Source organism: Stomoxys calcitrans, chromosome 2 (assembly GCF_963082655.1).
Source record: "Stomoxys calcitrans chromosome 2, idStoCalc2.1, whole genome shotgun sequence".
In the NCBI taxonomy this organism is placed as follows: Eukaryota; Metazoa; Arthropoda; class Insecta; order Diptera; family Muscidae; genus Stomoxys; species Stomoxys calcitrans.
In genome coordinates, this window is record NC_081553.1 from 193,899,749 (window position 1) to 193,912,596 (window position 12,848).

At 38.1% G+C, this 12,848-nt stretch overlaps 1 protein-coding gene across 1 annotated transcript; it reads right to left on the reverse strand.

Moving 5' to 3' along the window:
• Positions 1-8,621: 8,621 nt before the first annotated feature.
• On the reverse strand, positions 8,622-10,633 carry LOC106090483 (uncharacterized). Its single transcript, XM_013256688.2, has one exon. It carries the CDS (start codon positions 10,591-10,593, stop codon positions 8,722-8,724), a length of 1,872 nt encoding a protein of 623 aa, XP_013112142.2. The 5' UTR covers positions 10,594-10,633; the 3' UTR covers positions 8,622-8,721.
• Between the last annotated feature and the right edge of the window lie 2,215 nt (positions 10,634-12,848).

Here is a 12,848-nt window from a genome sequence, read left to right on the forward strand (position 1 = left end):
AAATTGGAAACAAACTTTTCAGAAAATTAGAGTTTTGATATTTTAGCACTTTTTGTGTAAAGGGTATAGCCCATTGAAAATTTTGAAAATCCCGCTAGAGACAAAATTGCTGTAACTCACTTAAATCTTCGAGTTTCGACCTCTGTAAGGCATTCCTACATTCAGAATGCCACAGGGAATCAAATTAGAGACTAACGTCTCAAAAAATTAGAGATTTAATTTTTTAGCACTTTTTGTGCAAAGGGTATAGCCCATTGAAAATTTCGAAAAACCCGCTAGAGACAAAATTGCTGTAACTCACTCAAATCTTTGAGTTTCGACCTCTTTAAGGCATCCCTAAATTCAGAATTAGAGATTTTATTTTTAGCACTTTTTGTGCAAAGGGTATACCCCATTGAAAATTTCGAAAAACCCGCTAGAGACAAAATTGCCGCAACTCACTCAAATCTTCGAGTTTCGACCTCTGTAAAGCATCCCTACATTTAAAATGCCACAGGGAATCAAATTGGAAACAAACTTTTCAGAAAATTAGAGTTTTGATATTTTAGCACTTTTTGTGCAAAGGGTATAGCCCATTGAAAATTTTGAATATCCCGCTAGAGACAAAATTGCTGTAACTCACTTAAATCTTCGAGTTTCGACCTCTGTAAGGCATTCCTAAATTCAGAATGCCACAGGGAATCAAATTGGAAACAAACTTTTCAGAAAATTAGAGTTTTGATATTTTAGCACTTTTTGTGTAAAGGGTATAGCCCATTGAAAATTTTGAAAATCCCGCTAGAGACAAAATTGCAGTAACTCACTCAAATCTTCGAGTTTCGACCTCTGTAAGGCATTCCTAAATTCAGAATGCCACAGGGAATCAAATTGGAAACAAACTTTTCAGAAAATTAGAGTTTTGATTTTTTAGCACTTTTTGTGCAAAGGGTATAGCCCATTGAATATTTCGATAAACCCGCTAGAGACAAAATTGCAGTAACTCACTCAAATCTTCGAGTTTCGACCTCTGTAAGGCATTCCCAAAATTCAGAATGCCACAGGGAATCAAATTAGAAACAAACTTTTCAGAAAATTAGAGTTTTGATTTTTTAGCATTTTTTGTGCAAAGGGTATAGCCCATTAAAAATTTCGACCCGCTAGAGACAAAATTGCTGTAACTCACTCAAATCTTCGAGTTTCGACCTCTGTAAGGCATTCCTAAATTCAGAATGCCACAGGGAATGAAACTAGAGACTAACTTTTCAGAAAATTAGAGATTTAATTTTTTAGCACATTTTGTGCAAAGGGTATAGCCCATTGAATATTTCGATAAACCCGCTAGAGACAAAATTGCAGTAACTCACTCAAATCTTCGAGTTTCGACCTCTGTAAGGCATTCCCAAAATTCAGAATGCCACAGGGAATCAAATTAGAAACAAACTTTTCAGAAAATTAGAGTTTTGATTTTTTAGCATTTTTTGTGCAAAGGGTATAGCCCATTAAAAATTTCGACCCGCTAGAGACAAAATTGCTGTAACTCACTCAAATCTTCGAGTTTCGACCTCTGTAAGGCATCCCTAAATTCAGAATGCCACAGGGAATGAAATTAGAGACTAACCTTTCAGAAAACTAGAGTTTTGATTTTTTAGCACTTTTTGTGCAAAGGGTATAGCCCATTGAAAATTTTGAAAATCCCGCTAGAGACAAAATTGCTGTAACTCACTCAAATCTTCGAGTTTCGACCTCTGTAAGGCATTTTTAAATTCAGAATGCCACAGGGAATGAAACTAGAGACTTACTTTTCAGAAAATTAGAGATTTAATTTTTTAGCACTTTTTGTGCAAAGGGTATAGCCCATTGAAAATTTCGAAAAACCCGCTAGAGACAAAATTGCTGTAACTCACTCATATCTTCGAGTTTCGACCTCTGTAAAGCATCCCTACATTTAAAATGCCACAGGGAATCAAATTGGAAACAAGCTTTTCAGAAAATTAGAGTTTTGATATTTTAGCACTTTTTGTGTAAAGGGTATAGCCCATTGAAAATTTCGAAAAACCCGCTAGAGACAAAATTGCTGTAACTCACTCAAATCTTCGAGTTTCGACCTCTGTAAGGCATGCCTAAATTCAGAATGCCACTGGGAATGAAACTAGAGACTTACTTTTCAGAAAATTAGAGATTTAATTTTTTAGCACTTTTTGTGCAAAGGGTATAGCCCATTGAAAATTTCGAAACACCCGCTAGAGACAAAATTGCTGTAACTCACTCAAATCTTCGAGTTTCGACCTCTGTGAAGCATCCCTACATTTAAAATGCCACAGGGAATCAAATTGGAAACAAGCTTTTCAGAAAATTAGAGTTTTGATATTTTAGCACTTTTTGTGTAAAGGGTATAGCCCATTGAAAATTTTGAAAATCCCGCTAGAGACAAAATTGCTGTAACTCACTCAAATCTTCCAGTTTCGACCTCTGTAAGGCATTTTTAAATTCAGAATGCCACAGGGAATGAAACTAGAGACTTACTTTTTAGAAAATTAGAGATTGGGTTTTTTAGCTCTTTTTGTGCAAAGGGTATAGCCCATTGAAAATTTCGAAAAACCCGCTAGAGACAAAATTGCTGTAACTCACTCAAATCTTTGAGTTTCGACCTCTGTAAAGCATCCCTACATTAAAAATGCCACAGGGAATCAAATTGGAAACAAACTTTTCAGAAAATTAGAGTTTTGATATTTTAGCACTTTTTGTGTAAAGGGTATAGCCCATTGAAAATTTTGAAAATCCCGCTAGAGACAAAATTGCTGTAACTCACTCAAATCTTCGAGTTTCGACCTCTGTAAGGCATCCCTAAATTCAGAATGCCACAGGGAATGAAATTAGAGACTAACCTTTCAGAAAACTAGAGTTTTGATTTTTTAGCTCTTTTTGTGCAAAGGGTATAGCCCATTGAAAATTTTGAAAATCCCGCTAGAGACAATATTGCTATAACTCACTCAAATCTTCGAGTTTCGACCTCTGTAAGGCATTCCTAAATTCAGAATGCCACAGGGAATGAAACTAGAGACTAACTTTTCAGAAAATTAGAGATTTAATTTTTTAGCACATTTTGTGCAAAGGGTATAGCCCATTGAAAATTTCGAAAAACCCGCTAGAGACAAAATTGCTGTAACTCACTCAAATCTTCGAGTTTCGACCTCTGTAAAGCATCCCTACATTTAAAATGCCACAGGGAATCAAATTGGAAACAAGCTTTTCAGAAAATTAGAGTTTTGATATTTTAGCACTTTTTGTGTAAAGGGTATAGCCCATTGAAAATTTTGAAAATCCCGCTACAGACAAAATTGCTGTAACTCACTCAAATCTTCGAGTTTCGACCTCTGTAAAGCATCCCTACATTTAAAATGCCACAGGGAATCAAATTGGAAACAAGCTTTTCAGAAAATTAGAGTTTTGATATTTTAGCACTTTTTGTGTAAAGGGTATAGCCCATTGAAAATTTTGAAAATCCCGCTACATACAAAATTGCTGTAACTCACTTAAATCTTCGAGTTTCGACCTCTGTAAGGCATCCCTAAATTCAGAATGCCACAGGGAATGAAATTAGAGACTAACCTTTCAGAAAACTAAAGTTTTGATTTTTTAGCACTTTTTGTGCAAAGGGTATAGCCCATTGAAAATTTCGAAAAACCCCCTAGAGACAAAATTGCTGTAACTCACTCAAATCTTCCAGTTTCGACCTCTGTAAGGCATGCCTAAATTCAGAATGCCACAGGGAATGAAACTAGAGACTTACTTTTCAGAAAATTAGAGATTTAATTTTTTAGCACTTTTTGTGCAAAGGGTATAGCCCATTGAAAATTTCGAAAAAACCGCTAGAGACAAAATTGCTGTAACTCACTCAAATCTTCGAGTTTCGACCTCTGTAAGGCATTCCTAAATTCAGAATGTCACAGGGAATGAAATTTGAGACTAACTTTTCAGGAAATAAAAGTTCTGATTTTTTAGCAGTTTTTGTATAACATTTCGAAAAACCCGCTAGAGACAAAATTGCTGTAACTCACTCAAATCTTCGAGTTTCGATCTCTGTTAAGCGTCCCTAAATTCAGAATACCACAGGGAATGAAATTAGAAACAAACTATTCAAAAAATTAGAGTTTTGATTTTTTAGCACTTTTTGTGTAAAGGGTATAGCCCATTGAAAATTTTGAAAATCCCGCTAGAGACAATATTGCTGTAACTCACTCAAATCTTCGAGTTTCGACCTCTGTAAGGCATTCCTAAATTCAGAATGCCACAGGGAATGAAATTAGAGACTAACCTTTCAGAAAACTAGAGTTTTCATTTTTTAGCACTTTTTGTGCAAAGGGTATAGCCCATTGAAAATTTTGAAAATCCCGCTAGAGACAAAATTGCTGTAACTCACTCAAATCTTCGAGTTTCGACCTCTGCAAGGCATTCCTAAATTCAGAATGCCACAGGGAATGAAACTAGAGACTTACTTTTCAGAAAATTAGAGATTTAATTTTTTAGCACTTTTTGTGCAAAGGGTATAGCCCATTGAAAATTTCGAAAAACCCGCTAGAGACAAAACTGCTGTAACTCACTCAAATCTTCGAGTTTCGACCTCTGTAAAGCATCCCTACATTTAAAATGCCACAGGGAATCAAATTGGAAACAAGCTTTTCAGAAAATTAGAGTTTTGATATTTTAGCACTTTTTGTGTAAAGGGTATAGCCCATTGAAAATTTTGAAAATCCCGCTAGAGACAATATTGCTGTAACTCACTCAAATCTTCGAGTTTCGACCTCTGTAAGGCATTCCTAAATTCAGAATGCCACAGGGAATGAAACTAGAGACTTACTTTTCAGAAAATTAGAGATTTATTTTTTTAGCACTTTTTGTGCAAAGGGTATAGCCCATTGAAAATTTCGAAAAACCCCCTAGAGACAAAATTGCTGTAACTCACTCAAATCTTCGAGTTTCGACCTCTGTAAAGCATCCCTACATTTAAAATGCCACAGGGAATCAAATTGGAAACAAGCTTTTCAGAAAATTAGAGTTTTGATATTTTAGCACTTTTTGTGTAAAGAGTATAAGCCCATTGAAAATTTCGAAAATCCCGCTACAGACAAAATTGCTGTAACTCACTCAAATCTTCGAGTTTCGACCTCTGTAAGGCATCCCTAAATTCAGAATGCCACAGGGAATGAAATTAGAGACTAACCTTTCAGAAAACTAGAGTTTTGATTTTTTAGCACTTTTTGTGCAAAGGGTATAGCCCATTGAAAATTTCGAAAAACCCCCTAGAGACAAAATTGCTGTAACTCACTCAAATCTTTGAGTTTCGACCTCTGTAAAGCATCCCTACATTAAAAATGCCACAGGGAATCAAATTGGAAACAAGCTTTTCAGAAAATTAGAGTTTTGATATTTTAGCACTTTTTGTGTAAAGAGTATAAGCCCATTGAAAATTTCGAAAATCCCGCTACAGACAAAATTGCTGTAACTCACTCAAATCTTCGAGTTTCGACCTCTGTAAGGCATCCCTAAATTCAGAATGCCACAGGGAATGAAATTAGAGACTAACCTTTCAGAAAACTAGAGTTTTGATTTTTTAGCACTTTTTGTGCAAAGGGTATAGCCCATTGAAAATTTCGAAAAACCCGCTAGAGACAAAATTGCTGTAACTCACTCAAATCTTCGAGTTTCGACCTCTGTAAGGCATGCCTAAATTCAGAATGCCACTGGGAATGAAACTAGAGACTTACTTTTCAGAAAATTAGAGATTTAATTTTTTAGCACTTTTTGTGCAAAGGGTATAGCCCATTGAAAATTTCGAAAAAAAACCGCTAGAGACAAAATTGCTGTACCTCACTCAAATCTTCGAGTTTTGACCTCTGTAAGGCATTCCTAAATTCAGAATGCCACAGGGAATGAAATTTGAGACTAACTTTTCAGGAAATAAAAGTTCTGATTTTTTAGCACTTTTTGTATAACATTTCGAAAAACCCGCTAGAGACAAAATTGCTGTAACTCACTCAAATCTTCGAGTTTCGATCTCTGTTAAGCATCCCTAAATTCAGAATACCACAGGGAATCAAATTGGAAACAAAGTGTTCAGAAAATTAGAGTTTTGATTTCTTAGCACTTTTTGGGCAAAGGGTATAAGCCCATTGAAAATTTCGAAAAACCCGCTAGAGACAAAATTGCTGTAACTCACTCAAATCTTCGAGTTTCGACCTCTGTAAGGCATCCCTAAATTCAGAATGCCACTGGGAATGAAATAAGTGACTAACTTTTCAAGAAAGAAGAGTTTTGATTTGTTAGCACTTTTTGTGTAAAGGTTGAAAATTGAAAATTTCGAAAAACCCGCTAGAGACAAAATTGCTGTAACTCACTCAAATCTTCGAGTTTCGATCTCTGTTAAGCGTCCCTAAATTCAGAATACCACAGGGAATCAAATTGGATACAAACTTTTCAGAAAATTAGAGTTTGGATTTTGTAGCACTTTTTGTGTAACGGGTATAGCCCATTGAAAATTTCGAAAATTCAGAATGCCACAGGGAATGAAATTAGAGACTAACTTCTCAGGAAATAAAAAATCTGAATTTTTAGCACTTTTGGTATAAAGGGTATAGCCCATTGAAAATTTCGAAAAACCCGCTAGAGACAAAATTGCTGTAACTCACTCATATCTTCTCTGTAAGGCATCCCTAAATTCAGAATGGCACAGAGAATGAAATTAGAAACAAACTATTCCAAAAATTAGATTTTTCTCGTGACAGCAATGAACACCACACAGATCGAACTTCAATGTTCCAGCTTGTGTGGTTCTCACAACTATCCCATGCCGGGGGAACAGACTTGTACTCACGCATGACGAAGGCTAAGCATGCAGGGTTGGTAGACACATTATATTCCCCTGGAGAAATGCGCCCTACCTAGGGTTAGGTTAAAACTGCGGGAGACTGCATAAAACACCTCAAGGACTTGTCCGGGGGAACAGACTTGTACTCACGCATGACGAAGGCTAAGCATGCGGGGTTGGTAGTCACATTATATCCCCCTGGAGAAATGTGCCCTACTTGGGGTAAGGCCAAAACGGCAGGAGACTGCATAAAATACCTCAAGGACTTGTCCTAAAGCTTCGAGCTCAAGGTGTCCCGCCTTTGCCAGGACCTTCAGTATACACTGATGGCTCGAGTTTTTATGAGTACACCGGGTCGAGATTCTTGAGTTGCTAAAAATTTGGAATTGTAGCGTCTTTTAGGGGGAGATTTTCGGGAGACGATTTTGATGTAGAATCGGCTGCCAGATCGGACTATAACAATGTACATAGACATTGAGATAGAGCGTTGGCTCCGCAACGACGGCGCAAATGTGGCATTAGCTGATACTGCAAGTTGCGGGGTGGACAAAGTCTTTAGGCCAAGCTTTTCAGAGAGAACGACGGCACTTATACTAGTGCTGAGGAAGCATGCCCAGAAGCTGCTCATAAGGCCCACAGAAGCGGCTATCAGTTTTTACTGGGTTCTGGACCATCAAGAATAGCAGGGATTGAGGCAGGTAACTAGCTAGCCAGAAGTGGATCGAAGATGTGTGTTGACAATACTAATAATAATAACGGACACTTTCTCGATAACTGCGCAAATAGGTCGGTAACCTCAACAGTCATGCTTCTCAGTGCTAGTGACCTGACTGGGCATTGCGATGTCACATATTCGAACTTTGCAACTTTTCTATTACTGCTCTATAATATCAGGAAGAAATCTCAGGATTATGGGCGAACAACTCTTTTCGTGTCTGTACTCGCTCCAAGGATTCAGCCCTTTTCATTAGTCCGGACTGCTGCGGAAACCTCAATCCCATGGCAGCCGATAGGTACGTACAGGATTGGCCCGATGGAGTCCTTAACCGGCAAGGGCTGCCGCCTCAATGTACAACGAACTGCTACAACAACAACTGTGGAAGCCTGAAGTAACTGATTGAAGAATCAGTTACAACAACTGTGGAAGCCTTAATCCTATGGCAGCCGGTTGTACGTGCAGAATTGGCTCAATGGAGTCCTTCATCTGCAAGGGCTGCCGCCTCAATGTACAAGACACTGCAACAACAACAAGTGCGGAAGCCTGAAGTAATTGATTGCGGAAAGGTCTAACCGAAGGGAACTGTTTTAAGGTGCTAGCCTGGCTTTTTTCGTCTTTGTCGTGTGCGTCGTTTTCTCCTTCCCTTCTCTTTTCGTTTTACTGCCTTGCACTGTATTATAGCGGATCTCTATTTGTATTCATCTTTTTTCTCTTGCCTTCAATCGAACCTTACATATGAACCGATCGGCCTGCAGGTGAAGAAGGTTCACAGTGCCTTAAGGCTTTTTCCTCTATATTCCTAGAAATCGATCAAATGAGTAAGTGATTCTAAGTAGATCGGTATACATTTTAATGCGTCTGTCTATCCCTATACTAAGATATTGTACCACAACAGCGGTATGTGGTATAAACATCATACAATTTTCTATGGAAATAAACAAAAATAAATATAACAAACTTTTCGTAATACATTTTTTAAAAATTCCTTCCTCAATTCTTCCCTTCGTATCATTAGCATATATATATTGGTTTTGATTAATTGCATTTTAAGTGCGGCAGTCGCAAAAATATGCATACCACGATAAAGATAAACAACATTTTTAGATATCAACTAACCCCTAGTAATTGCTGGAATTTATATCCTTCCTGTCTTGTATTTTTATAGTGAACTGGCATCTATACCAACCTCCAATAACATTTTGTCAATACGCCGACTGGCATTTTGCAAATGCTCCAACAATTTCTTATTCTTGGCTATATCATTATATTGCTCCACAGCTAGAGGTCCCAGGCGAGCAGGACAAATCCTTAGATGACTTTGTAAATCTTCTTCAAACATGATGTCACATTCCAAACACTGTGCAAGCTCCACTTTATCTGTACTGTCGTCATCCACAGCCTTTGGAATTTCGATGCGATGTATAAATTCTAAATGCAGCAACATTTTTGGTTTGCTGGATTTGGTCTTCTTGCACAGGGTACACTTGAGGTAGCCCTGATGGGGCATGTGTTGAAAATAATGCCGTTGAAGGTCAACATTTTTCGAATTACGTTGCACTTGACAGCAGGTTAGGCATAGGTGGGCGGTTTTTTGGCTATTCACAGGACGGAACTTTGTCTTGATGGCCTGTGCCAGGTTGTGCTCTTTAAAGACATGTGAACGCCAGGTGGGTTGATCGTCAAATTCGCGCTTGCATTCGGGACATAAGTAGTTGATGTATTTTTGCATTTCCTTTTTTTGAAGGTCAATGATTCTATTATTTTTGTTGTTGGTTTTCAATCTGCCATTGAATCTTGTTTCGACTTCATTTTCAATTTCTTCAAACATCTCCTGGCAAATTTCCTCAATTTCCATATCATTCAATTGAGCAGGTTGTTGCACAGCAACTGGTTGTTGTTGTGGTTTGACATCCACTACGATTATATTTTTATAACCGTTTACAGCCGGTGTAAGGGTATTGCAAATTTCATCCTCCAAGTTAATGCAACTGTCGCTTAAGGCTTTCTGGAGAATATCCTCAACTTGGGCATTGGAGGGTGCAGCAGCATTTTCTTCCAAGGGATGTGTGAGGGTAACCTCAGAATCGCCATTCACATCTTTCGTTTCTTTGTTTCCGGTTTCTTGAAGTCCCATCTCTGTGCCTATATTGTGCAGCGTTTGTACAGCTTGTCTGACCTCAGAGCGTTCCTTTTGGGCTATAACCGTTAGGTTATCATCATTGGTATATATCTGTATTTGCCTTAAAGTAGCTTCTTTGGCCGGACCAGCCCATTCATCGGGGGCACAAATGTATTTTTTGTTTTTCAAATAATCCACCCTATGATATTTAATAAAATGCAGGAACAAGTCCGTTTTAAAGGATTTTTGTGTTATGCAAAAAGCACATTGAAAATAGGAAGTAAATGGCAAATGGCTGAAATGATGCCTACGCAGTTGATCCCATGTGGGCCCATCTCTAAGGGTATCGGAGCATTGGTCGCAATAGTAGTTGTTGGTGCCCACAATGCGATGCATGCAAATATTCTTCGAAGTGCTCAAATGGTTCTTGTCAATGTGCTCCAGCCAATCGTTAAAACGTTGAAGTAATTTACCACATTGGGGGCAAATGAAACGCATAAAGAATTCACTGTTAAAACGAGGATGTCTGAGGGCAATGGCCTGCTTCATTTTCTCCATTTTGTAGTCATTGTCCACTTTATTCATCAATTGACTGTGACAGCGAAACAGATGCACGGATAGGGCTCGTTTTTTCACATACGTTCCTGCACAATAACGACACTTGAATGGCCCACTATAGGGGAGGTGTGTAAAACGATGATGCTGCAAGAGCACAGGTGATTGATGGCCATGGGCCAAGCGCTTAAGGCATATTTGGCATTCGTGGTATTTTCTGTCGATTTCCTTGAAGTCAAAATCGATTGCCTTCTTACGGGCATAGTCATGTACGGTGTTCAAGTGTTGACGCCATTCATTTTGAGTCTCTGTGGTCTGTCCACATTCTGGACAAACGAAAACCATGTGCCTTTCCATGGCAAACGGCTCATTCTTTTTGTTAGTATTATTAGTAACATTGTTGTTGCTGTTGCTTGTTTTACGTTTGGCCGTTGTTGAAGCCATAATTGTATTTATTTTTGTTTTTGAATATCTTATTGGAAAATATTTCTTGTCAAATGGTATCTGATTTTTTTTTCTTTTCACTTGTTTACAAACAAACACTAGCAGCGTATACCAAACGCTGGACACTATCTTCCTTTTCGCTTTCGTAAGGACGAACACCCAGCTGTTTGTATAGAACAACCCTTAAATAGCGGTAAATTTTAAACTTATGTTTAGGGGTTTCGTTGCAAGAAAACATCCCCAGAGTTGTTTACAGGGTGGTAAGAAAGAATGGCCACAAAATCAAATAGGAATTAAGGGATTTTTATTTGCTCACCCTGAATGCAAAAAAAAAAAAATAGTGAAAATCGTTTCCTTAATGTTGGGGATATTATGAGTTTTAATGAAAGTCACATCACCTATGACCGCTGCTTAAAGCTATAGACACCGAAAGTAAAGAAACGTTCAGTGCCATGTTGTTATGAAAAACGTACATCTAAGGTCAAAGTAATGGTAATATGATTTGAACTTAGCACGGCCCGGCCGGAAGATCGATTTATACGGGAGCTATATCTAAATATGAACCGATATGGCCCATTTGCAAACCCCGACGACCCACATCAATATTAAGTATCTGCGCAAAATTTGAAGCGGCTTTACGCGTTCGACCGCTATCGTGATTTCGACAGACGGACGGACATGGCTAGATCGACTCAGAACGTCGAGACGATCAAGAATATATACCCTATATGGGGTCTTAGACGAATATTTCGAGGTGTTACAAACGGCATGACTAGATTAGTATACGCACATTCTACGGTGGTGGGCATAAAAAAGTCGATTTGGCAGAAAATACATTTCAAGATGTCAACTGCCATGGCATCTTAAAATACATTTTAAGATGTATTTCAGATCTTGATGATCTTCGGCTGATTTCAGCTCGGAATTCCTTATCCATAGACTATGACTTCAAGCTTCAGACGATTTTTTAGTTGTGACTTCTGAAAAGTTCTGCTAGATCTTGGAGATAAATGTTTGTATTTGCTATATAATTTTAACAGTTCAGTTATTCGCGTATGATGCTGGAAGTTGTAGTGACGAATTTAGGCTCAAGTGTCTTTGGAGAGATCAATTGTTGGAAGAAAAACAGGATTATGGGAAAAAACCTGTGAATGGGTAGTATCGTTTAGCTAAACCTATCGAATACATTCGATATGGTCAATCATCCCAACCTCTTTTATGATGTGTGAATGATATGTGTGGTCAATAGTTATACGTGGAGTTCTCTGTCCGACGTTGTTGAACAATCTACCTCTCAAGACACCCTCCACCTTTGCTGATGTGGCGAGGTTGTTGTAACAACTGTATATTGGTTTTTCACCCTTAATTCTCACCGATGAGAACTCTTTGAGAATATTTTCGTCATCCCACTTTGCTGAAGTATGTTCCTAAGAATGCGGGGAAATTTCCACCTAACCGCAATAACCACGTCGTGTTTTCTTATTTTTTGGCATTTCCTGACGAGAGCTTTCGAACTAGTTTAACGCGGTGCTTATTGCCTCTCTAATGCTGGAGACATTTGTGAACTTGACAGCTGTTCTGGGAAGTTGGAGTCTTACGCCGGCAAGGGCTGTCGCCTCAGTGTACAACACACTGCTACAAAAACAAGACTTTACCTCTACCCTCTCATCTCCCACTACCCGTTGCTGGTGTGGATGTAATAATATCATACGCCAAAGATAATATCATACGGAAAAAATATGGCTTCTAAGGACTCAAGAAGTCAAGTCGAAGGACCACTTTATTTAGGAGCTATTTCGAATTCTGAATCGATTTGGATCCTTTGTAATCCCCAACGACCTACATAAATAAGAAGTATCATTGACAAATGGACTGACCTTTCTGGATCGACTTAAAATGTCCATCAAATTTTACGAAAGAGTGAGAAGAAGAATGAGAAGATTAATGAAAAAGATTTCACAAATTTTCATTGTTAGGACAGCTAAGTTCAAGAGCACTTTAACTCCACTATTATCCAAACAGAATATTTTTCGACTCATTAAAACAAAATTCTAAAAACTAACAAAAAACACTACCTTCGAGTTTACATACCGGAATCGATTCAGCATTACACCAGGCCAAAGACTGCTTCCCCTCCGCAAATCTGAGGACAAAATCAACAACATTAA

Excerpts from the sequence above, each read along its gene's own strand:
- LOC106090483 (XM_013256688.2), bottom strand. The coding sequence starts at position 10,593 with ATGGAAAGGCACATGGTTTTCGTTTGTCCAGAATGTGGACAGACCACA.